Source organism: Poecilia mexicana, unplaced genomic scaffold, assembly GCF_051168715.1.
Source record: "Poecilia mexicana isolate PSO_F unplaced genomic scaffold, ASM5116871v1 scaffold_13, whole genome shotgun sequence".
Lineage (NCBI taxonomy): Eukaryota > Metazoa > Chordata > Actinopteri > Cyprinodontiformes > Poeciliidae > Poecilia > Poecilia mexicana.
The window spans coordinates 17,044,668-17,070,156 of record NW_028263382.1 but is presented as its reverse complement, the minus strand read 5'-3'; the positions used below and the strand labels follow the sequence as shown (position 1 = coordinate 17,070,156).

The 25,489-nt window shown below is 36.5% G+C and overlaps 4 protein-coding genes across 4 annotated transcripts; 1 reads left to right on the top strand and 3 right to left on the bottom strand.

Annotated features, from left to right (window-relative positions):
* The first annotated feature begins 2,329 nt into the window (after positions 1 to 2,329).
* Positions 2,330 to 8,841, top strand: LOC148155796 (von Willebrand factor A domain-containing protein 5A-like). Its single transcript, XM_088011787.1, has 8 exons — positions 2,330 to 2,464; positions 3,365 to 3,406; positions 4,176 to 4,202; positions 4,663 to 4,686; positions 5,753 to 5,791; positions 6,910 to 7,115; positions 8,236 to 8,359; positions 8,469 to 8,841. Coding segments are annotated over exons 1-8 (543 nt in total). The 5' UTR covers positions 2,330 to 2,463; the 3' UTR covers positions 8,549 to 8,841.
* Positions 8,842 to 10,617: 1,776 nt separating this feature from the next.
* On the bottom strand, positions 10,618 to 11,748 carry LOC106932101 (von Willebrand factor A domain-containing protein 5A-like). The gene is made up of 3 exons (XM_088011790.1): positions 11,574 to 11,748; positions 10,980 to 11,103; positions 10,618 to 10,875 (listed from the first exon to the last, which is right to left on the bottom strand). The coding sequence occupies exons 1-3, from the start codon at positions 11,643 to 11,645 to the stop codon at positions 10,796 to 10,798; spliced, it is 276 nt and encodes a 91-aa protein (XP_087867916.1). The 5' UTR covers positions 11,646 to 11,748; the 3' UTR covers positions 10,618 to 10,795.
* A 654-nt stretch (positions 11,749 to 12,402) lies between these two features.
* LOC106912346 (von Willebrand factor A domain-containing protein 5A-like) lies at positions 12,403 to 20,283 on the bottom strand. Its single transcript, XM_088011785.1, has 18 exons — positions 20,116 to 20,283; positions 19,815 to 19,862; positions 19,410 to 19,612; positions 19,101 to 19,323; positions 18,845 to 19,011; positions 18,640 to 18,754; positions 18,366 to 18,541; positions 17,707 to 17,795; positions 17,360 to 17,504; positions 17,021 to 17,100; positions 16,825 to 16,939; positions 16,564 to 16,722; positions 16,360 to 16,463; positions 15,309 to 15,526; positions 14,312 to 14,350; positions 13,737 to 13,769; positions 13,476 to 13,490; positions 12,403 to 12,458 (listed from the first exon to the last, which is right to left on the bottom strand). Exons 2-18 carry the CDS (start codon positions 19,855 to 19,857, stop codon positions 12,418 to 12,420), a joined length of 1,965 nt encoding a protein of 654 aa, XP_087867911.1. The 5' UTR covers positions 19,858 to 19,862; positions 20,116 to 20,283; the 3' UTR covers positions 12,403 to 12,417.
* Positions 20,284 to 21,801: 1,518 nt separating this feature from the next.
* Positions 21,802 to 24,992, bottom strand: LOC148155795 (von Willebrand factor A domain-containing protein 5A-like). The gene is made up of 6 exons (XM_088011788.1): positions 24,957 to 24,992; positions 24,022 to 24,054; positions 22,984 to 23,037; positions 22,721 to 22,881; positions 22,147 to 22,270; positions 21,802 to 22,053 (listed from the first exon to the last, which is right to left on the bottom strand). Exons 1-6 carry the CDS (start codon positions 24,982 to 24,984, stop codon positions 21,974 to 21,976), a joined length of 480 nt encoding a protein of 159 aa, XP_087867914.1. The 5' UTR covers positions 24,985 to 24,992; the 3' UTR covers positions 21,802 to 21,973.
* Positions 24,993 to 25,489: the final 497 nt, after the last annotated feature.

Sequence of the window (25,489 nt, the reverse complement as noted above, 5' to 3'; positions counted from 1 at the left end):
GATCCTTCTGCATGGAGTTTGCATGTTCTCTCTGACAGTGGTGGGAAGTAACGAAGTATAAGTACTTTGTTACTGTACTTAAGTACATTTTCCATGTATCTGTACTTTACTTAAGTAGATTTAATAATGGTACTTTCTACTTTTACTCCATTACATTTTACAGCAAGTATCTGTACTTTCTACTTCACTACATTTCTACAAAACTGTCGCGTTACTCGTTACATCCAAGACGCGTTGTGCTTTTTGTCCGTTAAAATGTGAAGTTCAGGGACTTAAGGTGGCGCTGTAAAATCCAAGCAATAACGTGACTTCTGTCTAATCGCATAATTCAGAAGATATGGCGACATGTAAAATAAGCAGCGCTTCGCTTTCACAGACGGTGGGGACTTAGTCCAACTTTTAGTGTCACTTGGAAGGAAAGCTTAAAGAAACCTTTCTTTAAGCTTAATACATTCCTAATGTATTAAGCATCACGTCCACAGCTCTAAGATCTGTGGACGTGATGCTAGCAAAGCTAGCTGTACAGAGACACATATGTTGCATCTGCAATGAAAAAAAAGTTGTCACTCATGCGCTGAATTATTGTGTGGAGGTGTTGACTGAGGTGTCGCATATATGGGACAACGCTGTGACAAAAGTGCAATATAGTAATATGACATTCAGGAACAATCCGATTCTTCTGGACGGATCTTTACTGATTAAATTTATTTCAGTTCTAAGTATTTAATATCTAGGTATTTTATGGGAATGTGGATCTTGCAGATCAATTTGTGAAGCAATTTTGATAGGTAAAACTTTTTTTTTTGTGTCACGTAGCGCGGGGTGGTGGTCATGGGTAGGTGGTCTTGACTACAAAACTGCTACTGGCTCCTGGTTGCATGTCCTCCCCCACCCACCTTCTTTCCATCCCCTTTCTGTTGGATTTAAAAAAAAATAAATGCCACTAGTGGCAAAAAAAGTGAAGTTCATGCTAAGTTAGGACAGGAGACAAGATGTTTCCATCCCTGAAAATATGATGCATAGAATCAAATATCTAAGTCTAAACTATGTTACAGAGAGTGAACATAATAAAAACATGCTTTATCTGTGGCATTGTTCATTAAAATGGCACATTTCTAATGTATTAAATTTAAATACGACCGGTTCACTTAATGATATTGTATTAGCGATTCAGCAAGTACTTTTAATACTTAAGGATTTTTAAAAGCCAGTACTTTTTCACTTTTACTTAAGTACAAATGTTAATGTGGTAGTTTTACTTTTACTTGAGTACATTTTTGTCTGTGTATTTGTACTTTTACTTAAGTACACTTTTTGAGTACTTTCTCCACCACTGCTCTCTGAGCAGCGTGGGTTGTTGGACATCTTCAGGGCTTCCACTTCAGATGCAGTTCTCATGAACTGTGGCCTGAATTTCATTGGTGCCTATTTGGGTGGCAACCAGACTGCTTAAGTCCAGTCTTTTAGAGCAGTGTTTCCCAACCCTGGTCCTCAGGGCACACTGACCTGCATGTTTTAGATGTTCCCCTGCTTCAGCACACATGATTTCAATTGATGGCTGATTAACAGGGTTTTGCTGAATTGCAGTCATCTGAAGGGGGTGTGTTGAAGCAGGGGGGGCATCTAAAACATGCAGGTCAGTGTGCCTTGAGGACCAGGGTTGGGAAACATTGTTTTAGAGCTACTGTCAAGTAAAACCTTGCTGGTCAGGCATGTCAAACCTGACAATCATGTTTGCAGATTAATTCTGTGGGTATCGGAATTGCTATGGTGGGGAAACTCGGTGTGATCAGGAGTTGTCCGAAGAAGCTGATGTTTTGTCGTGTTCATAGTCAGGATTCACCCAGTGTGCAGCTGTATAGTGGAGGATGTTTTTAATCTACGGTGCTGGTTTTAATTTCTTCACTTCTCCCTTTCTCTGCTTCTAAATTGACCATGTGGTTAGTTTACAAAATACTTTTGGAAGAGTAAAGAAGGTGCCTGAGGAAATGTAAGTCTAGATAGGATCCCAACTCTTTGCTTTATAAATGAGAAATTATATTTGTACATTTGATGTATGTTGGTTTCACTCCAATGATGAATGAAAAATCAATCTTGACAGAAATCCAACCGTACCCTAAAGGAAAAAAGGGGGATGTTACAGAAAGCATGCAAAAAAAACATATGATAGAGGGGTTGATCTTTATGTTGAAAGAGATTGAACTCCATCTTTAGATTTTTCTTCTTCCTGCCTGCAGATTAACAGTCCACAGGCTGGCTGCTCGCACTGTGATTCGCTCCCTGGAGTCAGAGGAGAGGACACAAAGTGGACAGAATGAAGAAATGAAGAAGAAGGTGGTGGAGCTCAGTGTCCAGTCAGGAGTGAGCAGTTCTTTCACTGCCTTCATAGCTGTTCACAAAGACAGTGGCAAGTCCGTTGAAGGACCTCTGGTGCACAGAAATGTCCCAACACCTTTCTATGGAAGTGAGTGATTTTTATTTTTAAATAATCATTATTAGCCAGTTAGAATAGGGTATAAGTGGTAAGTAAACTTCCTATTGATTGCAAATATGAACTCATATGATGGCATTAAACTTGTTTGATCAGTCTGAGATTATTCAGATGAAGAAGCAGAATTTCTCCCATAACACAGTGTTTATTAAAAGTATTCACCCCTTTGGATATTTTGCACTCTTTACTAGTTTTTATAAATGAGTTATGATCAACAAGATTTGGCTTTGTTTGATAATATTAAACACATACTGTGTTTGGACACTGCAGTACCAAATTCTTTACTATTCCAAGTGAATAAATTAACTTAATTTCAAATGAATTTTAATGTAAATGTTTTACTTAGGACTGAATCTTCCTATGTACATTTGTGGTCGTTTCTGGTTACATTTAGAAAAACTGATCGGGGGGGAAGCATGTATTTTCTCCAATGTTTTTAATTATTTTATTGATTTCAAATACTGATTTTATTTTTTTCCACTACAATGATTCAACTTATAATCTATATTGAATCTTACTCTCTACATCATGAACAAGGACAAAACATGAGCCAAGTTAGGAAAAATCCCAAATTCACACCAGGATGTTTCCAGTGGCTTATATATTTAGTAACGGACTAATAGAATTTTAGTCTGAAATAATTTAGAAGCTGTAACTAATTTCAGCAGTTTTTTTGTATTGAAGCTGTCAAAGTTGTTAGTAAGAGCAAACCAGGCCAGCTGTACATTTAGCATCAGATTTAATCTTCGTCTGAATATTTGTTGGTGTATTCAAAAAGTGAGAACACAACCCTCTGAAAACAATTTGTGGAATAAAATGTAATAGTCTTTCTGTCCTTTATTTTTTAAAACATGTTCATCTCTTCTGGTCTAGTGGGAAGCATGGCTACAGCTTGTTATGCTTCAGCATCTATTGGTAAGTAAAACTCTGAGGAACTGCTACAACTTAAAAACACGATTACTTCGTGTTTTTAAGTAATCAATAATAATTACCATCAATTATTATTGATGATAATTGTAGTAAATTATCATCAATAATAATTTACTACAAATTTTGGAGAAATTTTCACACAAATGGGAGATAAGTTAAACAATCACAATAGCATGTATTGTACTTTTCATTGCTGTTTACGAGATACTAATTTATTAAAAAATTATACTGCAGCAAGTTTGTGTACTTTCATTTTAACCATATTTAGTTAAGTATATAGATTATTCTACATTTGTTTTACATTTTGTCTTAACAATTTTGGTAAAGATAAAATTAAGGTATCAGGTTATGAAATTATTATGCACTAAGTTTTATTTTCTTTGGTAAGAAGCATTATAAAATAATTGTAACAATTAATATATCAGCTTATTCTTTGTTCACTAATTTTGTCTTTCAATCAATTCCAAACAATGTTTAATGTAAAAAAAAATAAATGAATAAATAATTGAAAATACTTGTATGAATTTTATGACATAAAGTGAAAAAAGTGTTGATTTTACCTGTTGATTAAAGCAGGTAAAGTGAATTTTACATTTTTCATTAGAGATTCAATCTCGGCATATTCTGACTGTATCCTGAAGGTGTCTAAATAGTATTCAGTGACATGTTCAACAAAATAAAAATAAAATTATTGGAATGAAATGTCTCAATCTTAGGACTCTATTTTTTTATGTCTCTCTGTGTCTCCATGTAGGCATGAGTTTTCCGTGTGCACCTATGTGTAAGTAAAAACTCTAACTCACCGTTACTTAACATTTTCACTATATACTTGGACAGCATTTACCATCAGCAATAATTTACGACAAAATTTGAATAACATTTGACACAAATGGAACAGAAGTTAATCAATGATTTGCTGCACAGCCACAGTATGTGCTTTAATTATATTGTTCAAATCAGTAGCATGTATTTTACTCGCCGTCGTTCACATGATACAAATTTATTAAAAGATTTTACTGAAAAACCTTTATGTACTTTAACACTGAGATGACCTTGCACACTCAGATTTCCTTATAGTCATTTGTTTAAAGTGAAAATTTAAACTTTAAAGGTTATTTTAGTTTACATTTAGTCAGATCGTTTTGGTAAAGATAAAATTAAGGCCTCAATACCCTAGACTGAAAGAAATTGTTAGAATGAAATGTCACAATCTCACTCCTTTTTTATTTATTCTGATCTAGCTCTGGCGTGTATGACTGCTATAGGTAAGTAAAAAGAGCTGATTCATCAACAATCAATCATTGAAACTACAACTGAAAAACATGGTCGCTATATACTTGGATACCTTTTACAATCAATGATAACTAAAAGTTATTACCGAAGTAAGCTTGTATAAATTAACACTGAGATGAGAAAAGAATGATCAAGTTGTAGACTTTATAGATTATTTTTAGTGTAACTTTTTTTTTGTAAAGACCAAGTCAAAGTTCACCAACCAAATGTTTCATAACCTGTTACTGTTTGCTCAGTTTTTCTATGAGCTTATGTCAGATAATACTGTAAAACTGTATACATCTACAGACAAGCACACCGTACAGAAAAATCAGTGAACAGCTTTTGCTTACTTATCGATGTGAAAGATTTCTTAACTGGGATGATAATTTTGATTGATCAAATTACGATTAATATCTGAAAATCTCCAAAAATGACTCTGTTGCCAGGATTATTTTTGCTATTTTCTCCACTGTTGGTTCAATGACAGTATCAATAAATTCAAAAATAAGATGGAATGCAACACTGTATATAGTTTAACAATTGAATAAAACACAATTTATATAACAGAGATGTTTCAAGGAATCCTACTTAGAAATTGGCATGTTTTTATTCCAGTATTTGTTTGTGGGGCTTTGACTGCAGTAATGTGTTATCACAGCCATACAGTTGGTTAGAAAAGTCTAGCAAAGAGGTTGCAAAATGACTTTTTATTATCACTTGTATTGTTGCCACAATAAGTACCACAAAATATTGTGCAAGTATGGCAAACTTATATTGTCTATTCTTGATGCTCAGAGTTGAACATTTAAGATTTTAGGCTTGTTTTTAACTTTTTGAAGAACATACAAAAATAATAATAATAATTGACCCTCTTTCAGGCATAAACCTTGTTGAAATAAGATCTCAGGCGCCTTCTTTGATTTATTGCTTAGACCCTACTTTCTAGGGTTTGGTGTCATGAACTTAAGCATACAAGGCAATTTCCTTGTATACTGATTTATTTTATTTTAAATGTCTACCTCTAATTCTCTTTTTTTTTTTCTTCATCATGTGCAGATTCTCTTCCTGATATATGTGGAGGTATGCAAGAGTCAGGTAAGTGTACTTTCATAACTACATCTATTCATCCATTGTTTACATCAGTTTTCCCATGCATAGTTATAGATGGGGCTGGCGTCCATCTGCAGCGGTCAGTGGGTGACGGTGTGGTGTTGTGAATCACATAACCCCACACAGACAGACACTATGAACAGATAAAAATGCAAACATATGTAGGTTAGTTGTAACTTGTAGTTGCTAGGGGCAACTTAGAGAACATTTTGAAACACAATCAATGAAACATTAATCGACAATCTGACCTGCACAACATATAATGTTTCAGTTGTTGACTGTGTGTTTGTTCTGTGACTTTGTATGACGTGAAGCGCATTGAACTGCCTTGTTGCTGAAAGGTGCCATACAAGTAAAATTTGATTTGATAATCAACTACATCAAATGCAGCACTGAGATCTTGTAAAACCAATACAAAGATTTTTGATGCAAGACATTTAGACGTATGTTATTCAAAACGTTACCAGTGCAGTCTCCGCAGGGCCGTGATTAAAATGGGGAGGGCTTATAAACACACACTTCTTCTAGATGCAGAGCTACAGGGGATGTAACAAAATTACTCAAGTTGAAAATGGGATATGACTTCATCTTTTTCCCCCATGACTTGTTGCTTAAGAGTTTTGGAGAGACAAGTCATGTGAGATAAGTTAGGCTGTCCGCAACAAGTAAGGTTCAAATCATAATGAGTATTTATTTTCACAATAACAAAGGATGCAGTATTTCATAGGATATTATTTTTTTTAGGTGCAATCCATAGATTTTTTTTATTTTTCCTTTAGGCCATAATATATTTGGCCTGTTTGGTAGACTTTCACTGTCAACTGCATCTACTTTTTGATGTACTGTATGTTTTTAGTTGCTGAGATACTAACACCCAGCGGTGTAGACATGACCATGAAGAAAAAGAAAGAATAGTGTCTTGAAAATGTGGGTTAGTTGTAACTTGTATTGTCACAATACTCTGTAATGATATTGCAATCATCTGTTTTCCTAATTACTTGTGAATAGGATTTATAGAATAACTGTAATAAAAATAGCTTTAGTTTCATTATCAGACACCAGTCAAAGACCTAGACTTGTATTAAGCTTTCTCTTTGTCACAGATAATTTCCTTTATGCTGACTGCGATGATGACAGTGAAGACTTTGGGGTAGAATTCAATGAGCCAGAAGTTGTGCTACCCAGTAAAGACCCTCTGCTGCAGCTGGTGTCCCTGCAGAAAGCGTCTGGCTGCTGGATGCTTGATGGAAGTCTGGCTGCTGTGCTGGGAAAGAGCAGCGAGGAAGTGGAAAAGGCAAAACCACCACCGGTGAGTTCTGAACGAATACTTAAGTTTAAGGCGTCATCTTTGAAGCATTGCCAAATGAAGGAAATTGGAAGTGAAACTATTGGCAGGAGAAATAATCAGCAGTCTATCCATCAATTTTCAAAATCTGCTTAATATTTATGGTTGTTTGCATTTAGGGAAGTTTAAGATCGTTTGCAGAGGTAATGGGTAAAATACAGGAAAAACAGACATGTAGTCATACACTCATACCTGAAAACCACTTTGGATGCCATTTATCTTACCATCCATGTATTTGCATTGTTGGAGTATCAAGAGAGAAAATCCTCATGGAGAACACAGAAACTCTACACGGAAAGTCTCCAGGGATTTGAACCAAGAACCTTGTTCCTGTGAGGCCACCGAGTCGACCAACATATTTTAATGTTGAGCTGTAAACAGAGAGAGTTGATCAACTAAACAAGCATATGAAACTAAACTCTTTAACACACACCATGACATGAGATTTAAAACCGAAAATGGTCAGCAAAATACAGAGTAACATACGTATCATTATTTTCTTGTACAGTAATAACAAAGAAGGAATATTAAAGTTTACAAGTGACAATGATGAGATTTAAAGCTGCAGAATTTAATTTGTATTAAATGTTTTTACATATTGGCTATGATTGCTACTATGTCATAGTGTGAGACAGATAATCTGTGAATGTCTGCCTCCTCCCATTGCTTTGCACCGCTTTGGGTCAAAAACAACCAAACGGGGACAGGAGAAAGATATTGGCACTGTCGATCAACGCTGTGTACTCGCTGCTCACATCTGCCCACTTGAGCGGTGGGTATGATCCACAGCACTAATATCTTCCTCCTGGCTCTGATTTCGAACAGGAGCAGTGCACTTCTGCAGGTTGCAGTAGTTGCATTGGAAGGAGCTTGATTTTTATTTCGTTGACAAATTATCTATCTCATCCCATACTGACATGGGATTGACAGTTTTAACAAATATGTAAAAAAAACTTCCTTTTTTTTTTTGTTTCCTAAAAAGGTTACATAATGCAGCTTTAATACAATACCTGAAAGAACTTGCAATCCAATATCATGCCAGCATGGCATAATCCTGTTTTCTGTTTCGTCTCTGTTTCATTAGGTCAACAATGAAGTGTGGGCCTCCATTCTGGCTCTGATTTGGCTTCATGCTTTTAAGATGGATGCAAAGGAGGAGTGGGAGCTTCTGTCTATGAAGGCTGCATCATGGATTAAAGCTCAGAACGGTAACATACATAATCAGCAGGGAACTGTTACGTTCACCATGGTGTGTTTAAAACAGAAGGTATAACTAGATGCAAAAAATAATACTTGTGAATCTTTTCTTTCCTTCAGCTCCATGTGTGTCAGAGTGTGTTGAAACTGGAAATACACTGTTGGGTTGCGGCGTGAAGAAAGAAGCTCTGGGTCTCTGAGGATTATCGACAGGCTTCAGCTTAACTATGGAAGCACCTCAGTGTAGGAAGGAAAACACTGAAGTTGTTGATTAACAAGAACAAGCTTAGGACTTTATTTTCTTTTTGCAAAATTTATCCATGTATCTGCCAGCGTGCCTTTTGATATTTGCACTCTTTGCTTAACAAAGAAGCCATGGAGCGCAGCTTTATGCTTAACTTTCAGCATATGGATTTTAACCAGTTTTACTGAAACAATATCTTCATGTAATAAATGAGGAATAAATTAATAAAAATAAAAAAAATGCCATTAATTTTCTTCCCCTTTGTTCTTATTTTCTTGAGTCCTAAGCAGACACACTCACAGATGTATGTGGCGCTAAAGCGGCCCTTTTACATTTTTTGGAGTGTTTTGTGTCTGACCTAAGATGACACTTGTGGATTTAAAAGCCAATCTCTGTGTTCCACATTTTTGTAATTTTGCCTGACAAGACTGACTCCAACCCCGCCTGCCACACACACACAGGAATTGCCCCATCACACATACCACTCCCCATGTGGAAAAACTATGCACGAAGCATGCAGGTGGATACCGGCCTCTGCTTTTTGCTCATTTAAATGGATATAAGCGTTTACCATACATGATACCAAGCACAGCAACATTTATACCCTTGTCTAATTTGCAATGCACATCCATACTGCTATGAGAGAAAGCTATCCTGGTGATGCGCGGGCTAACCATCCAAATAAGAAATGCGTGTATTTACCTCCTACACCTCAGATGTAAAAAGCAGTGCTGGTCGATCAAAGGAGAAACTTTTGGCGCTTTCTCTGTGAAAGTGCCACATAGTAAAAGCAAAAAGGAGGATGCAAGAAAGAAGTAATTCAATCTGAGCATGTCTTAATGTCTTAAGGGCTGGGAGGACCGGTACACCGGGAACCCTCAGAGCTAGTGTTTTTTTTGCTTTCTGAGGTCTGAGCATAAAACTTGAATGGTTTTATGAAATCTGTAAAAGACAGGAAAACGCTGAAATAAACAGTAGTTGAAGGACACGACTACATTTTTAAGCAGTTAAACCCCTCAGCCCTATTGTCAAAAACAGCAGATACAGACTTCTTTCATTTTCCTGCTCGACATGGTGTAAAGTTATTAAGCTTTAAACAAACATTGAAGCAGTGAAGATGCCAGCCAGCTGATTCTGTTCTGTAAGCAATTTAATAAAGTATTGATGCTCAGTAATAAATCCTCAGACGTGGGTTCAGTTCAGCAGTGAAACGGTGATGGAAATGTGTGCAAACAAAATCGAGTGTTTCTGTGCGTGTGACCCACATGAGCTGCTTATTCTTCAGATACGTGTGAAACATATCACACACAGTGACTCGGCACGTTATGGACTGGTGCCAACAGAACCACCTCCTGATCAACCTGCCTAAAACCAAGGAGATCATGTTACTTAGCTGCTTCATTTTATTTTTTTTTATAAACCATGTATTTATTATTTCCAGTCAATTTTTCTGTGATTGGTGTATTTCATATTTATTGGAGCACAACTGACTTACAGTATGAAGTTACAGGAATGTTTCTTATAGGAACATATAAAGTAGAGAACAGAATGAGTCCCAAACAGCTTTTCATATCTATACCACAATGTTTGGTTGGATAATGAGTTAAATATAGTTTAAAGGGTTATGTCAAAGAAATGTGAGAAAATGGTCGACACCAGTCTAAGGGTCAGATTGACTAAGAAAGGATTTAGAGAATCACTTAAAAAACAGAATGGTGGATATAAGGCTGCACAGTGGTGCAGTTGGTAGAGCTGTTGTCTTGCAGCAAGAAGGTTATGGGCTCAATTCCTGGCCCCAGTCTTTCTGCATGGAGTTTGGATGTTCTCCCAGTGCATGTGTGGGTTTTCTCCCACAGTCCAAAAACCCAAAAACATGACTGTCAGGTTAATTGGCCTCTCCAAATTGCCCCTCCTGACCCCACTGAGGGACAAGGGTGTAAAGAAAATGGATGGATATGTATATAATTTCAATAAAACTGGTTAAAATGCAGATATATTGATTGTAGTAAATAAAAAAACAAAGTATTTCAATGATCCTTAGCTTCTTTTTATTCATATGGTGCAAATATCACAAGGCACACTGGCAGACACATGATTAAATGTTGAACAGTACATCTGTTTCTTGGTCATTAGTAACGTCAGTGTTTTATTTCCTGCACTCAGGTGCTTCCATAGTAAAGCTGAAGGCTGTTCATGGAAAACCTCAGAGGCTCAGAGCTTCTTTCTTCACGCTGCAACCCAACAGTTTATTTCCAGCTTCAACACACTCTGACACACATGGAGCTGAAGGAAAGAAAAAATTCACAGATGTTATTTTTGCATCCAGTTTAACTTCTGTTTTAATACACACTTAAAAACAGGAGTTCCCTGGTGATTATGTATGTTACCGTTCTGAGCTTTAATCCATGATGCAGCCTTCATAGACAGAAGCTCCCACTCCTCCTTTGCATCCATCTTAAAAGCATGAAGCCAAATCAGAGCCAGAATGGAGGCCCACACTTCATTGTTGACCTGATGAAACACAGAGAGATGAAACAGGACAACGAATAGAAGAGATGTTATACACCAGCTTTCCTTCACTGAGGCGGCACTATATTTCACTGATTACTTGGAGAGCAGCAGTTACTAAGTATCTGTTACTAAGTATGTATGTGGTCTTAGTTCTGGGTTTAAATTCACTAAAGGGCCTTTCTATGAGGCTCTTTCATGTTCTCCCTAAGTATATGTGTGTTCTCTCTGTGTTCTATGGATTTCAGTGTGAAAATATGCATGTTAGGCTAATTGGTCAGATGGACTGGAAGTCGGTGTTAACCCTGCTTCTAGTTAAACTCCCCTCTTTGCAACCTTCAGTGTTAATTTTTGTTGTTGTTATTATTAATTATTATTATTATTATTATTATTATTATTATACAAAACCCCCTATTTAATATTTACATTATACAATTTTATTATTTTTTTTATTATTTTAGACTACAACCCACCAATTCTGGTTTTGCCTTTTCCACCTCCTCTTTGGTCTTTCCCAGCACAGCAGCCAGATCTTCATCAAGCATCCAGCTGCCAGACGCTTTCTGCAGGGACACCAGCTGCAGCAGAGGGTCTTTATGGGGCTGCACAGGTTCCGGGACAGACCTGGCTGACCTAAACAGTGGCACAGCCCTAGAATGGAGTGGGGGGGACGGAGGGGACAGTGCCCCCCCTGTCATCTGATTGGGCTCCCAAGTGGCCCAACCTGATGATTGACAAGACTGATTTACATAAATTATTTAATGACTGTAATTTCTTTTTATTTATTTTTTTGTTTTACTTACAAAGTTTTGTGTCAGGTGAACACATAGGCACCACTACAAAAGAACAGAGGAAAAATATGTCATTAATTTTTAACATATAAAATGTAAATCTTCAGCAATCTATTTTGATGAATATCTTACAGTGAAAATTAAACCCAAATAAAGAGCAAAAATATCTGAAAAATAAAATTATTCATTCTTTATAGGCAATATCACAATATCATACTATCACCATTCATTTAATTAATAAGCTGTACAACTAGAATATCTGATATTGGTTCAGAGTACTCCAAGAAATTGCAGTGATCATTTGTTTTGGGTTTACTTACAACTTGGAGGTGAAAAAAATGACTCTGGACTAAAAAAGAGAAAAGAAAAAACAAAGAGAGCATAGATGTTATGTCACCCTGACAAAAATTATGTAAACAGCCCTCGTACATCTACAAACTAAAAAAAACAAGACATATTCAGACATGTCTGTATTTAACCAAACAGATTCCTTTGCAGCAATCAAATGACTTTTTTCTTGTTTGTTTTACTGGCAATCAACTTGTGGAGCTGAACCCAAACACACCACTAAAAAAAGAAAAAAGGGGAAGAAAAAAAAAATCAAAAAACAAACAAGTACCAGACGTGTTATTAAAATAAATAATAGTTGTTTGTTAATCTTTAAAATGCTGGACTAATTCTTTATTACATTTCTATCCTTACATTTAGTTAATTATTTTGGGACCATTCCCATCTCAAGACAAAAAATCAATCAAATAATTTTATGCTGATAAACTGTCATTGAGCTTCTTCTCTGCATGTACCTTGTTTTGTTTTAGTGAACTAATTTACCAAAAACACATTTTTGTAAAACTGGTTTTACATACAGTGGCTTGCAAAAGTATTCATACCCTTTCCACTTCACAATTGTATAACTACTTTGTGTTCAATATCCATATTTAATTACAATAAAAATATTTATGTTTGTGGTTGTAATGTGACAAAATATGGACAAGTTTGTGGAGTATAAATATGTTTGCAAGCCACCATTTCAGAGACAGAGAGGATTTTACTGACATTTAATCAATCAGGAAATTAAAGTTGCTGAGATTTTTAGGTTAGGCCCCAAATTCTCTTAAATTAAAAAGTTTAAGTGAATAAAATTAAGCAAATTTCATTTCAAACAAAATGAAAATTCTAGTTTGAGAAAATCTCATCATAGTTTGATCCTTAAAATATTATTCTACATTGCGGTTTAAGTCCAGAGACAATTTGATTTATTTTCAACAGATAAGATGTAAATCTTCCTAAATCTATATTGGCGAATCTCTTCTCACAAGCATAGAACTGCACTAACTGAAAATACAGAGATAAATTTACTTCATGGAAACATCAATTTGGAGAAAATAAAACATTTTTCGACAATGAGTTTTGTAGTCGCATTGAAATAGATGGAAATACTTTTTTGCGTCACACCAGTCACATAATCAACAAGTAGCTGTTACTACTGGCAGAAAAGAAAAGACAACAGGAAGCAGTAGGAGAATGATAATTTGTCATTGAGGGTTTTTCGGACAATGTAATTAATTTTGTAGTTTTACTTACTAGGGCCTAGTGGATCTGTATAAGGCACAATCATCACAAAAACAGAAAAGGAGAAAAAAATACAGAGTAAAACTTACATTGAATGAGCTCTTCCAAAATATCTCAAAGTAAGAATTAAACCACAATAAAACAAAACTATTCATCCTTTATAAGTAAGAGCATACCATTAACATCACCAACCATATAATTAATAAGTTATAGGACAGAAATATCTTGTGTTATTTATTATAGTTTTACTTTGTTTTTGAAGCATTTACTTACGATCTGGTATTCTTGGACCTGAACAAGATCTCACTAAAACAGAAAAGGAGTAAAAAAAAATCAGGTGATATTAAATTAACAAAAGTTGTCAATCTGGAAAAAAAAGATATTCATCAACATCATCACCTTAATTAAAGACACAGGTCCATGTAAAAAATAATTAAATTAGGATGAAAATAACATAAAAAAGATAGAAATTAAAAAGGATGTATATATGTATGTATCTATGCATGTATGCATACATGTATGCATATATGCATACATACATACCAACAAACAAACAATCTGGTCTGATATGGAGACTGAATAATTTAACCAAAACAGATTTAGCGGTGAAACAAATCTTTCAAAACTGTATCACAAAAACAGAAGAGGGGAAAAAAATACAGGGTAAAACCTACATTGAATGAGCTCTTGCAAAATATCTCAAAGTAAGAATTAAACCACCATAAAACAAAACTATTCATCCTTTATAAGTAAGAGCCATCACCATCCATATAATTAATAAGTTATAGTACGGAAATATCTTGTGTTATTTATTGTAGTTTTATTTCGTTTTTGAAGCATTTACTTACGAACTCGTCTTCGTGGAGCTGAACATTGCTGAGCCATCACTAACACAGAAAAGGAGTAAAAAAAACAAACAAGCGATATTAAATTAAAAGTTGCCAATCTGGAAAAAAAAAGATATTCATCAACATCATCACGTTTATTAAAGACACAGGTCCATGTAAAAAATAATTAAAACAGGATAAAAATAACATAAAAAAAGATAGAAATTAAAAAGTCAAGGTTTGAATCTCTCGCCAGCCAGACAGACAGACAGAGTAACAATCTGGTCTGATACGGAGACTGAATAATTTAATCAAAACAGATGTAGCGATGAAACAAATCTTTCAAAAACTCTCTCCTGTTTCTGTTTGATTGATAAAAGATGCTACCATCTACTTCTCAAAGTTTTCAAAGTTTGCTTAAAATGACAAAGTATTCATAGAGGGATAGTTTATAAGTGAAGATGCTTCACAGCAAGTTAGAATCAACATTTTCAATAAAGGTTAACCACAGTTACAACTATTACAATTTAATTTACAATACTATAGTCCTAGTTTGAGAATATGTCATCGTAACTATTAAATATGGTTCTCATACAATGTCTATTTCTAAGCACTCTACACATCTTGTAGGGCATAAAATATATGTTTTAGCTTTTCTCATAATGGTAGATATATTATTTTCAACAGAAAAAGCAAATATGTCTGGAAGCCTGTCCCTTCAAAGAGCTCTAACAGTGATAATTAAACCAAAATTAAATAAAACAATTCATTCTTTATTGGGAATAGCATACTATAACCATCCATTTAATTGGACACTGGAAAGATATTAAGCTGTAGTCATTTAAATTGTAGCTTGTTTAAATTAATTAATTACATTTAACCAAGCAAAACAAAGACATTTCAAGAGAGACCAAAGGTGTTAATATTATCAATAGCTTACATCATCATATAAATTACATATGAACATCAACAAATGTCAATCCACTGATTGAAAAAATAAATAAAATAAATCACTCACCTGTCGGGACATTTCTGCGCACCAGCGGTCCTTGAACTGCCTTGCCGCTGTCTTTGTTGACAGCAATGAAGGCAGTGAAACAGCTGCTTACTCCTGATTGGACGCTGAGCTCCACCACCTTCTTCTTCACTTTTTCATCCTGCTGTCCTCTTCGTGTCCTCTTCTTTGACTCCAGCGAGCGAATCACAGTGCGAGCAGCCAGCCTGTGGACTGTTAATCTGAGACAGGAAGGAGAAACACCAACATCTAACATTTGATGGAGATCAAATGTTTTCTATGAACACAAACTGCCTCCTTTCTCAGTTTCAACCTTTTCCTCTCATCTTGCTCCTTTACTTTTCTTATGTCCCAAAGGTTAAAATAAACTACTTTTTCATTCATTGAGGAGGAATGTCAATCTTTTTTACCTTTGTTTACTATTCATCAACAATTCAGTCAGCAACATTTATGGTAGCAGGTGAAGGAAGATAATGTTTCCACATTTCTTAAAATTAAATCAAATTCAGTTTCTGTTAATATCACTAATCTGATCCTTTGTGTATTTTAAACTTGAGTACCGAGGTGACCTCTCAATATATCCTCTTGATTTGTTTTTGATTCCAAGATAAAATAAAATGTCCACATCTTACCTTAAATCTAAAAAAATATACAGTTTTATAGAAAGGGAAAAAAGAAATAACATGTTTATTACGTCAAATTAGGAGCTACAAAAATAGCAGCACAGTTGTTTGTAATTTCACCTTGCAGCAACAAGGTGAGTTTTTTCCTGGTATTTCTTCTTCCTTCCACGGTAAAAAAGTTTACATTTAGGTTGACTGGTGTCTTTAAATTACCCTTGGCTATGAGCGTCTCTGTGTTGCTGCATGATGTCCTACCAACTTGTCCATATTGTACTCTGCCTCTTAAGAAACAGTTATATAACAACTATGACTGGATGAATATTTTATATTTCAGTGTCAGAGATCCTTGACATTTTCAAAATACTACCTAATTTCAACAAGACTGTGATATGTCTTGCCAATACTGTCAAACCAGGATATAAGGTGTTTACCCAGAGTCCTCTGCAGGTTTTAGATTGAAGTGCAGCTGGTTCTGAGAGGGATGACCTGCCAGGCTGTACTTCACTGTCACTCTGCCACTTGCTTCCTTTGAACTCTGAGACATAAAAAATTACAAAAATAGATAAAAATATAGCAATATGTCATGCTAAATGCTTTGATACAGAAAACACAAAGTGAGATGCTGGTGACCCTACCTGTCCTGTAAGCTGAGCATAAATCAGTGACCTCTGACCCTGAAATATTGCTTTAATTGGTGGAGACAGAACGGTGGCAGACACTCTCTTTGGTAAATCCCAGGAGACAGAAATGTCCTCCACAGCTGGCTGCAGTGCAAACCTGAGTGACTGCATAACCTGTGATTCAAACAATAGTTGTAAAATTATTTACTTTTACTATAATCACATTTTCATGTATTGGTGCATTTTTACAGTTTTTTTTTTTGTTTTTTTTTTTACCTTTGGTTGCATCCTGTCAGCCCCTGTGATGAACTGAGCGTGACCTCCGCCCTCTTTGGCTATCCCATTGATGAGAGCAGAGCTGGCTCCTTCTCCAATCCCAAAAGAGAAACACCTACGATACAAGAGTTTGATTTCAAACTCACAATAACATCAGAACATGAACCAGACTGGGAATCTGTGTTTATGGTTTCACCTGTGGGAGCCTGCATTCTTCTTAACAAGATCAGTAACTTCTTTGGTGTTTCCCACCTCTCCGTCAGTGAAGACAAACACCTGAGAGAGGAGAAATCACCAAACGTGTCAGAACCAAACAGGAGCTGAAAGTCTTGTGGAGAATCTGTTTGAGAGGAGTCTATCTCTGATGTTTTAGTAACAACACAAGTGGTGTTAACATGGATGAAGAGCACCAAAAGGTGACAAACAGTTTGTTGAACATTTCACAAGTTGTGGAGCACAAGGAGTTGTTCCGAACAACCACATTGTTTATGCAAGACTAAAATGATAAAACAGGTTTGGTGCAATATCAGCTGACCTGTCGAGGATGTTTAGGAATGCAGGCTTGGCTGTAAATGTGTTTGAGAGGCTGAAGAATTTCTGTTCCTCCAAGATTAGACCCCATTTTTTCAACCTTTTCCAGAGCCTCCTTCATGGTCTTGTCACTGTACTCCACACTTGTACTGCCAGAAAAGTAGGAGATATGTCAAATAAAATCATGATAAATATCAAAAGCCACAAAATGTATTATAGTCTCTTAAAACTATCACCAAGTTACAGTTTTACATGAAATCTTCTGTGGAAGGGTTAGTAAAAGAAAAATGAAATAAAAAAAGAAACTTGTTGAAACTTGGTGTTGAGGATTGGGAGTTAGATGTCACTCACGGAAAGATGTGTTCAAAGGAGGATCCAAAACTGTAAATGTTGAAGTAGCAGCCCATTGGTAAACTCTTCAACAGGAGCAGCAGAGTGTCCTAAAGAAAGACAGGAAGTGAAGAACACACTTAGAGAGAGAAGGAAACATGCTTTGACAAATTACATAAAAGGTGTAGTTCAATTTAATTAGTGTATTTAAGATTCTTTGAAGGTGCAACAGTAGTTTGTGTCAGTCAGTGATTAAGAAATATTCACACATTATTTTTGTCAGACACAAGTATGAGGTTTTGTTTTGCACTATTTGGTTTGGATCGTTATGGAAAAACTGCAGTGGTTAGATCAGGTACGATTTCACTGCAATTACCCCATGAAGTAGCGCAAAACATACATGCTAATTTTAACCACAATCCCTCAGCTACGGTGGCTCGTAAAGTCCAAAAAGACATATTTGTTCGACAACCAGGTGTCTCTTAAGAAGTGATGACTAATATCTTATCTATTGTGAGATATTACTAAAGGTAATATCTTACAAGAGGTAAGACACTAGATTTTGTAAGATATTACATTTAGTAATATCTTACATGACGTAAGATATTGTAAATCATCAACTCTCAACAAAAACCCTTCTAAAGTAATTTGAACTATCCCAGTAAAACATGGATAAATACCTTTGCACTGCTAATACGAGTTTCTTGTGGTGTGCTGTTGTTCATGCTGCAGCCCATACTTCCTGATCGATCCACCAAGAACACAAACTCTCCACAGGCAGCGAGTGAGGACATCACTGATTGGGGGAACTCTGGGTAAAGGCTGACCATCACCACTGGATCACCCATCAGAGAGTCTGGAACATGTTGGAGATGGAAAAAAGAAAAACAAACAGGAACCTTCTGTTATTCTAACATTTACTAATCAGTAATACCTAAACTAATCTGTTCTCACCAGGTTTGGCAGAGGCCTGTCCTGCCTCCACCACAGCAGAGGGCTGGTGGGCGTCTTTGTAATAAATCAGTAGCTCAACGTCTCTGTCAAACTTGTGTCCTGCACCCAATTTAACCTACAGTTGAAAAACAGAAACAAGGAAACTAAAGTGATTTATCTGGTATGTAGCAACTACATCCAGCAGTAACATCAGCTCTCTACACACCGTGGCCTGAGTTTGATCAGCGTTGAGGTACTGAAGAGGCTCCAGAGAACAACTGGACTCTATTTTAGAGATTGGACGAGGAGAGGAGACCTGGGCAGAAAAGGACAGACTGTAGGGCACCAGAGAGGCTGGAACTGAGGTCACCTGGACACTGGGACCTTCACTACCTGGAAACAACATGAGAGAAAAATGGGAGTCACTTAGTTTGTAATTAAAATGTATATGAGTGCATCCATCTATTGGCTGGTTTGCCTACCCTGAGGTTGGTATCGAGGGTTGAGCACAGCAGGCAGACAGAACCTCAGCCCATCATCAGCCTGCACAGCCAGCTCAGTGACGTACTCCAGCCTGATGGTGGCGCTCTCTCCTGGAGGCAGACTGCCCACTTTCAGAGAGAAGATATCTGGACTCTGCTCACTCTCCTCCAACAGGAAGGCCTGCTGACCGGAGCTCAGAGCATCATCATACTCCTCCTGAGCCTGCAGTCCACATGAAGCATGTCAGCAATGTTCACTTTACTGTGTTTCAGCTTCTTTATAGAGAAGACATCTTTGTTCCAGCTCACCTGCTGTTTCTCCTTCACCTCAGCTACAATGTGTGTTTCTCCAATCTGAGCACTGAAATGACACACAGCAGCATCTCCAGGCAGAGGGAAGACAAACACAGCCTCTAGAGGTTTGTCCTCCTTGTTCTCATAGTTCAGAGTGGAGACCAGAGTAGCTACATGGTCCTTCACCTCCAGCTGAGCATCAATGCTCTTCAGAGGAACTAAAGCAGCAAAACAAGGACATGAATAAACCATAGAAAATCTTTAAAAGTGTCTAATTAAACTGTTTAAACTTCCTATGGTTCTGGATTATGTTTAAGACAAGTTCTGTGAAGAGTCCAGTAAATCAATTAGATTAAAAAGAGAACATGACTGAGGAACAAACATAAAATCTGTTATTTCAGGTCGTTTTCTAACAGGTACCTGGTTCCTTCCTGTCAGTGACCAGACCACAGCAGTTCACCATCGTGCCTGTGAGAAGGAAGAGGCGTGTAATGCTGGAAACAGTAGGAGGATGTTTCTGGGAAATGATGGTTATTCGTATAACAAACAAATAAATGCGTGTTTTATCCTTCTGATGCTTAGGAAAACATCGCTGTAAATGAAAATAATAGTAACTAAAACCAACAATTGTTCAAAACACGACTGTCTGCAGCTGCTTTAGATCTGATCAATCTTTACCGTTAAACGAATCAGAACAGCAGAAACAGAGAGGAAAACTTACCAATAAGAGAACAGTTGCTGATAAGAGAGATATGTTTTAGGTTCACCACAGACCGCTGTTAACGAAGTTTCGTCCGCTGCTGTCTCTCTAATTTTTTGTTGAAGCTGCAGCAGGAAATATGAACACGAACCTGCTGAGTTTGGGTTCGATGTAAGAATGAACTGAGTGGGTGGAGCTTATAGATCACGGTTAGTTTATGAAGGTACAACTTTTTATGAGGGGCCGTTTCGGACAAAATCTATGTTTTGTCTCTCACACACTACGAAAGACTCACGCACACTCAAAAAATACTCAAATTGCGCAAACACACACTACTAAAATGTCACACACTCCCACAAATTTTCTCCCACACGCATACACAAAATCCTAAAATTGCACACATCACTAACATGTCGCACACGCACACAAATCTTATATTTGTCGCACACATACACTGTACCAACATCTCGCTCACGCACATACAAAATACTACAATTGCATACATACACTACTAAAATATCACACACGCAAACAAGTTTTGGTAACACTTTATATGAAGGGGTGTGCATAAGACTGACATGACACTGTCATATGACATAACACCTGTCATGTACACAAAGAAGTCTTTATGAATGTTTATGACAGTTGTCATGAAGTGTCATTCGGTAAATAATGACACTTTTAATGCAAAGTTGCTCTAAATGTTGCATTGAATCTCCATTAAATAGAGTTTAAAGGGTTATGTCAAAGAAATGTGAGAAAATGGTCGACACCAGTCTAAGGGTCAGATTGACTAAGAAAGGATTTGGAGAATCACTTAAAAAACAGAATGGTGGATATAAGGCTGCACAGTGGCACAGGTGGTAGTTGCCTTGCAGCAAGAAGGTTCTGGGTTCAATTCCCGGCCCTGGTCTTTCGACATGGAGTTTGCATGTTCTCCCTGTGCATGTGTGGGTTTTCTCCTCCCACAGTCCAAAAACCCAAAAACATGACTGTCAGGTTAATTGGCCTCTCCAAATTGCCCCTAGGTGTGAGTGTGTGTGTGCATGGTTGTGTGTCTCTGTGTTGCCCTGCAACAGACTGGTGACCTGTCCAGGGTGAACCCCACCTCTCGCCCAGAACGTCAGCTGGAGATAGGCACCAGCAACCCTCCTGACCCCACTGAGGGACAAGGATGTAAAGAAAATGGATGGATATACATATATATATACCGGACATTGTGGTGGTGGATAAAGAACAGAGGAAAGCCGTTGTGGTGGATGTAGCAATACCAAGTGACCACAACATCAGGAAAAAGGAGCATGAGAAACTGGAGAAATACCAGGGCCTCAGAGAGGAACTGGAGAAGGCCTGGAAGGTGAAGACCACAGTGGTGCCTGTGGTCATCGGGGCCCTCGGGGCAATCACCCCCAAACTGGAGCAGTGGCTCAAACAGATCCCAGGAACAACATCAGACATCTCAGTCCAGAAATGTGCAGTTCTAGGCACAGCCAAGATACTGCGCAGAACCCTCAAGCTCCCAGGCCTCTGGTAGAGGACCCGAGCTCAGAGGATGAAAGAGAGAGACCACCCGCGGAGGGTGAGAAGGGAATTTTTATATTTATATATATATATATATATATATATATATATATATATATATATATAATTTCAATAAAACTGGTTAAAATGCAGATATATTGATTGTAGTAAATAAAAAACAAAGTATTTCAATGATCCTTAGCTTCTTTTTATTCATATGGTGCAAATATCACAAGGCACACTGGCAGACACATGATTAAATGTTGAACAGTACATCTGTTTCTTGGTCATAAGTATTGTTTTATTTCCTGCACTCAGGTGCTTCCATAGCAAAGCTGAAGGCTGTTCATGGAAAACCTCAGAGGCTCAGAGCTTCTTTCTTCACGCTGCAACCCAACAGTTTATTTCCAGCTTCAACACACTCTGACACACATGGAGCTGAAGGAAAGAAAAAGTTCACCGATGTTATTTTCGCATTCAGTTTTAATACACACTTAAAAACAGGAGTTCCCTGGTGATTATGTATGTTACCGTTCTGAGCTTTAATCCATGATGCAGCCTTCATAGACAGAAGCTCCCACTCCTCCTTTGCATCCATCTTAAAACCATGAAGCCAAATCAGAGCCAGAATGGAGGCCCACACTTCATTGCTGACCTAATGAAACACAGAGAGATGAAACAGGACAACCAAAAGGAGAAATGTTATACAGCTGCTTTCCTTCACTGAGGCGGCACTAGGAAGTATCTCACTGACTACTTGGAGAGCAGCAGTTACTAAGTATGTACATGGTCTTAGTTCTGGGTTTAAATTCACTAAAGGGCCTTTCTATGAGGCTCTTTCATGTTCTCCCTAAGTATATGTGTGTTCTCTCTGTGTTCTATGGATTTCAGTGTGAAAATATGCATGTTAGGCTAATTGGTCAGATGGACTGGAAGTCGGTGTTAACCCTGCTTCTAGTTAAACTCCCCTCTTTGCAACCTTCAATGTTAATTTTTGTTATCATTCTTATTATTATCATTATTATTATTATTATACAAAAACTCCTATTTAATATTTACATTATAAGATTTTTTATTATTGTTATTATTTTAGACTACAACCCACCAACTCTGGTTTTGCCTTTTCCACCTCCTCTTTGGTCTTTCCCAGCACAGCAGCCAGATCTTCATCAAGCATCCAGCTGCCAGACGCTTTCTGCAGGGACACCAGCTGCAGCAGAGGGTCTTTATGGGGCTGCACAGATTTGAGGGCTGACGTTTCTGAATCTAAATCACCATCACATGTGAAGTGAAAAGAGCTTGATAAGTGGTTACATGAGGTGAGTTTCAATAATCCACTTCATTACAATCAATCAATCCACTACTTACAATCAATGGCTTCTGCAGCGTTGCTCCTATAGGACATCCCTTTACTATGGAACCCTAGAATAAAAAGAAACTTAGCATTACTGAGGAACGTCGTCCATCATTATGGCACAAGTAAATGTTTCTGCATGTGTAATTGAATAATGCATCATTTAACCCTCCCATGTTCTAAAACGTGGTAAAAAGTACAGAGCTTTTACGAGCTCCTCGCATACAGTTTTACAAGTTTTCTTTGTCTGTGGTTTTGGGAACTGATGGTTTGACAGGACAACCCCCGCTTCCTTCTTGTCTTGTTGTCCGAGCGTCACACAGCATGGGAGGGTTAACAGAAGGAGACGTCTTTCCTGAAATTTATTGCCAGCCATATAATCATGACAATCTGACAGCTGTATCACTCTTTCACAACAACAATATACAGAGGTTCTGCAAACAGATTATCATTAATGAAGCTTTTAATTTTTCTTGAAATTAGCCAATCTTTCTCAGGATATTTGCCACTTTCTTTGAAGGCTGGTGAATTTATAAATGTACTCCATAAATTTATCATCCATTAAGGAATTGCAGTATTTTCACTCGATTCTCTGCTTCTGAAATTCTGAAAATAAAACTTGAAATTTGACTGACATTCATTAAGAAACACTTAAGACAGTCAACGATCAGAAAATCATTTATTAACAACATTTTTTATTTTTTCATTAAAATTTTAACTGCTGCAGTTTTATTCATCAGTAGTTTCAGGACTTGGATGTTGTTTTGCTTAGCAATGCCTGTCAGATGCTGGAGCCCAAATTGACTAAGAGGATATTTCTGACTCAGTGTTTGAAAACACAGCGCCATCTAATGGTCAGTTTCTGCTGCAGATTACTAACATTTTAAATGACAGAACCATTCAAAAATATATTTAACATGTTCCTAAGTTTAAGGTTAGTCCATTTAAATAAACAGTAAGACCAAATGATGTCATAGTCAGTTTCTCATCACCAATAATAGATGGAGAACAGTTTAATGATGTGCTTGAGAATCATTCATTGTTTTACTTACTAGAGAATATTCCACCTTTCTTCTTCTTTGTAGCTAAAACAGACAATTGAAAACACATCAGAATCACAACAACAACTTCAGACAATCTAACTGTGGCTCTAGTAAGACCTGGAACTACCATGTGTCCAAAATGGCTGAACAAAAATCCAATATACACAAATCCTTATACTTGGTGAATGATTTCAGAAACATAAGACAAAACAAATGTAAATTTAGTGAGAATTATTCAGACACAAGCTAAAATAAAACAAGAGCAGTCTGTGAAAAGGCTCATGTGTTAATGTGTTCTGTAGATGATGGATGTGTTTGCATCTGAATCATTAAACTAAGATCTGATTCCATTTGACCTTCAGATCAGTTACTTAGACTGTCCAGTTGAATTTAAATCAGTAGGGGTGCATGCTGTCTGACATCTAAGCACATCATAAAATAAAATTTTCAAAAACCTAATATTTTAAAAATGCAAAGTTCCTATAAAAATATGACCACATTTAGATTATGCACAGAAATAGTATCTCATACACATAAAGTATGAAGTACTTTAAAGAATTGTCTTTCTATTTCACACAATTTCATACATAATATCGTGTCTGACCCTAACCAGATAGCAGAAAGGTAATATAGCATTAATTTAGGAAAGAACAGGTTTTATACTGTCAAATGTTACAATTTTTGTAAAACCAACAAAAAATTATTGTACCATTTTTAACATATAAAATGTAAATACTCTGAAATCTATACTGATGGATCTCTTTCAAAGATTTCACAATGAAAATTAAATCCCAATAAAAAGCAAAATATCTAAAAAGTATACATCATACATCTATAAACTAAAAAAGACAACACATATATTTAGACATTATTTTTCTCAAGCAAAAAGACTGATTTACATAAATTATTTAATGACTGTAATTTCTTTTTTTTGTTTTACTTACAAAGTTCTGTGTCAAGTGAACAACACATAGGCACCACTACAAAAGAACAGAGGAAAAATATGTAATTAATTTTTAACATATAAAATGTAAATCTTCAGCAATCTATTTTGATCTTACAGTGAAAATTAAATCCGAATAAAGAGCAAAAATATCTGAAAAATAAAATTATTCATTCTTTATAGGCAATATCGCAATATCATACTATCACCATTCATTTAATTAATAAGCTGTACAACTAGAATATCTGATATTGGTTCAGAGTACTCCAAGAAATTGCAGTGATCATTTGTTTTGGGCTTTATTTACATCTTGGAGCTGACCAATCCATACTCTGGACCAAAAAGAGAGAAAGAAAAAACAAAGAGAGAGCATAGATTTTATGTCACCCTGACAAAAATTATGTAAACAGCCCTCGTACATCTACAAACTAAAAGAAACAAGACATATTCAGACATGTCTTTATTTAACCAAACAGACTCCTTTGCAGCAATCAAATTACTTTTATTAATTACTTACTGTTTTACTTACAATCA

Excerpts from the sequence above, each read along its gene's own strand:
- LOC148155796 (XM_088011787.1), top strand. Across the intron at positions 4,203-4,662 it reads TTTTCCGTGTGCACCTATGT|CTCTGGCGTGTATGACTGCT; the intron begins GTAAGTAAAAAC and ends ATTCTGATCTAG. Across the intron at positions 5,792-6,909 it reads TGGAGGTATGCAAGAGTCAG|ATAATTTCCTTTATGCTGAC; the intron begins GTAAGTGTACTT and ends TCTTTGTCACAG.
- LOC106932101 (XM_088011790.1), bottom strand. The coding sequence starts at position 11,645 with ATGCTTGATGAAGATCTGGCTGCTGTGCTGGGAAAGACCAAAGAGGAG. Across the intron at positions 11,104-11,573 it reads AAAAGGCAAAACCAGAATTG|GTCAACAATGAAGTGTGGGC; the intron begins GTGGGTTGTAGT and ends GTGTTTCATCAG. Across the intron at positions 10,876-10,979 it reads ATGGATTAAAGCTCAGAACG|CTCCATGTGTGTCAGAGTGT; the intron begins GTAACATACATA and ends TCTTTCCTTCAG.
- LOC106912346 (XM_088011785.1), bottom strand. The coding sequence starts at position 19,857 with ATGGTGAACTGCTGTGGTCTGGTCACTGACAGGAAGGAACCAG. Across the intron at positions 17,505-17,706 it reads TCCTTTGAACACATCTTTCC|TACAAGTGTGGAGTACAGTG; the intron begins GTGAGTGACATC and ends CTTTTCTGGCAG. Across the intron at positions 16,940-17,020 it reads AAGAATGCAGGCTCCCACAG|GTGTTTCTCTTTTGGGATTG; the intron begins GTGAAACCATAA and ends CTTGTATCGTAG.
- LOC148155795 (XM_088011788.1), bottom strand. The coding sequence starts at position 24,984 with ATGTGTTGTTCACTTGACACAGAACTTT. Across the intron at positions 23,038-24,021 it reads GAAAGGTGGAATATTCTCTA|GGTTCCATAGTAAAGGGATG; the intron begins GTAAGTAAAACA and ends TTTTTATTCTAG. Across the intron at positions 22,271-22,720 it reads AAAAGGCAAAACCAGAGTTG|GTCAGCAATGAAGTGTGGGC; the intron begins GTGGGTTGTAGT and ends GTGTTTCATTAG.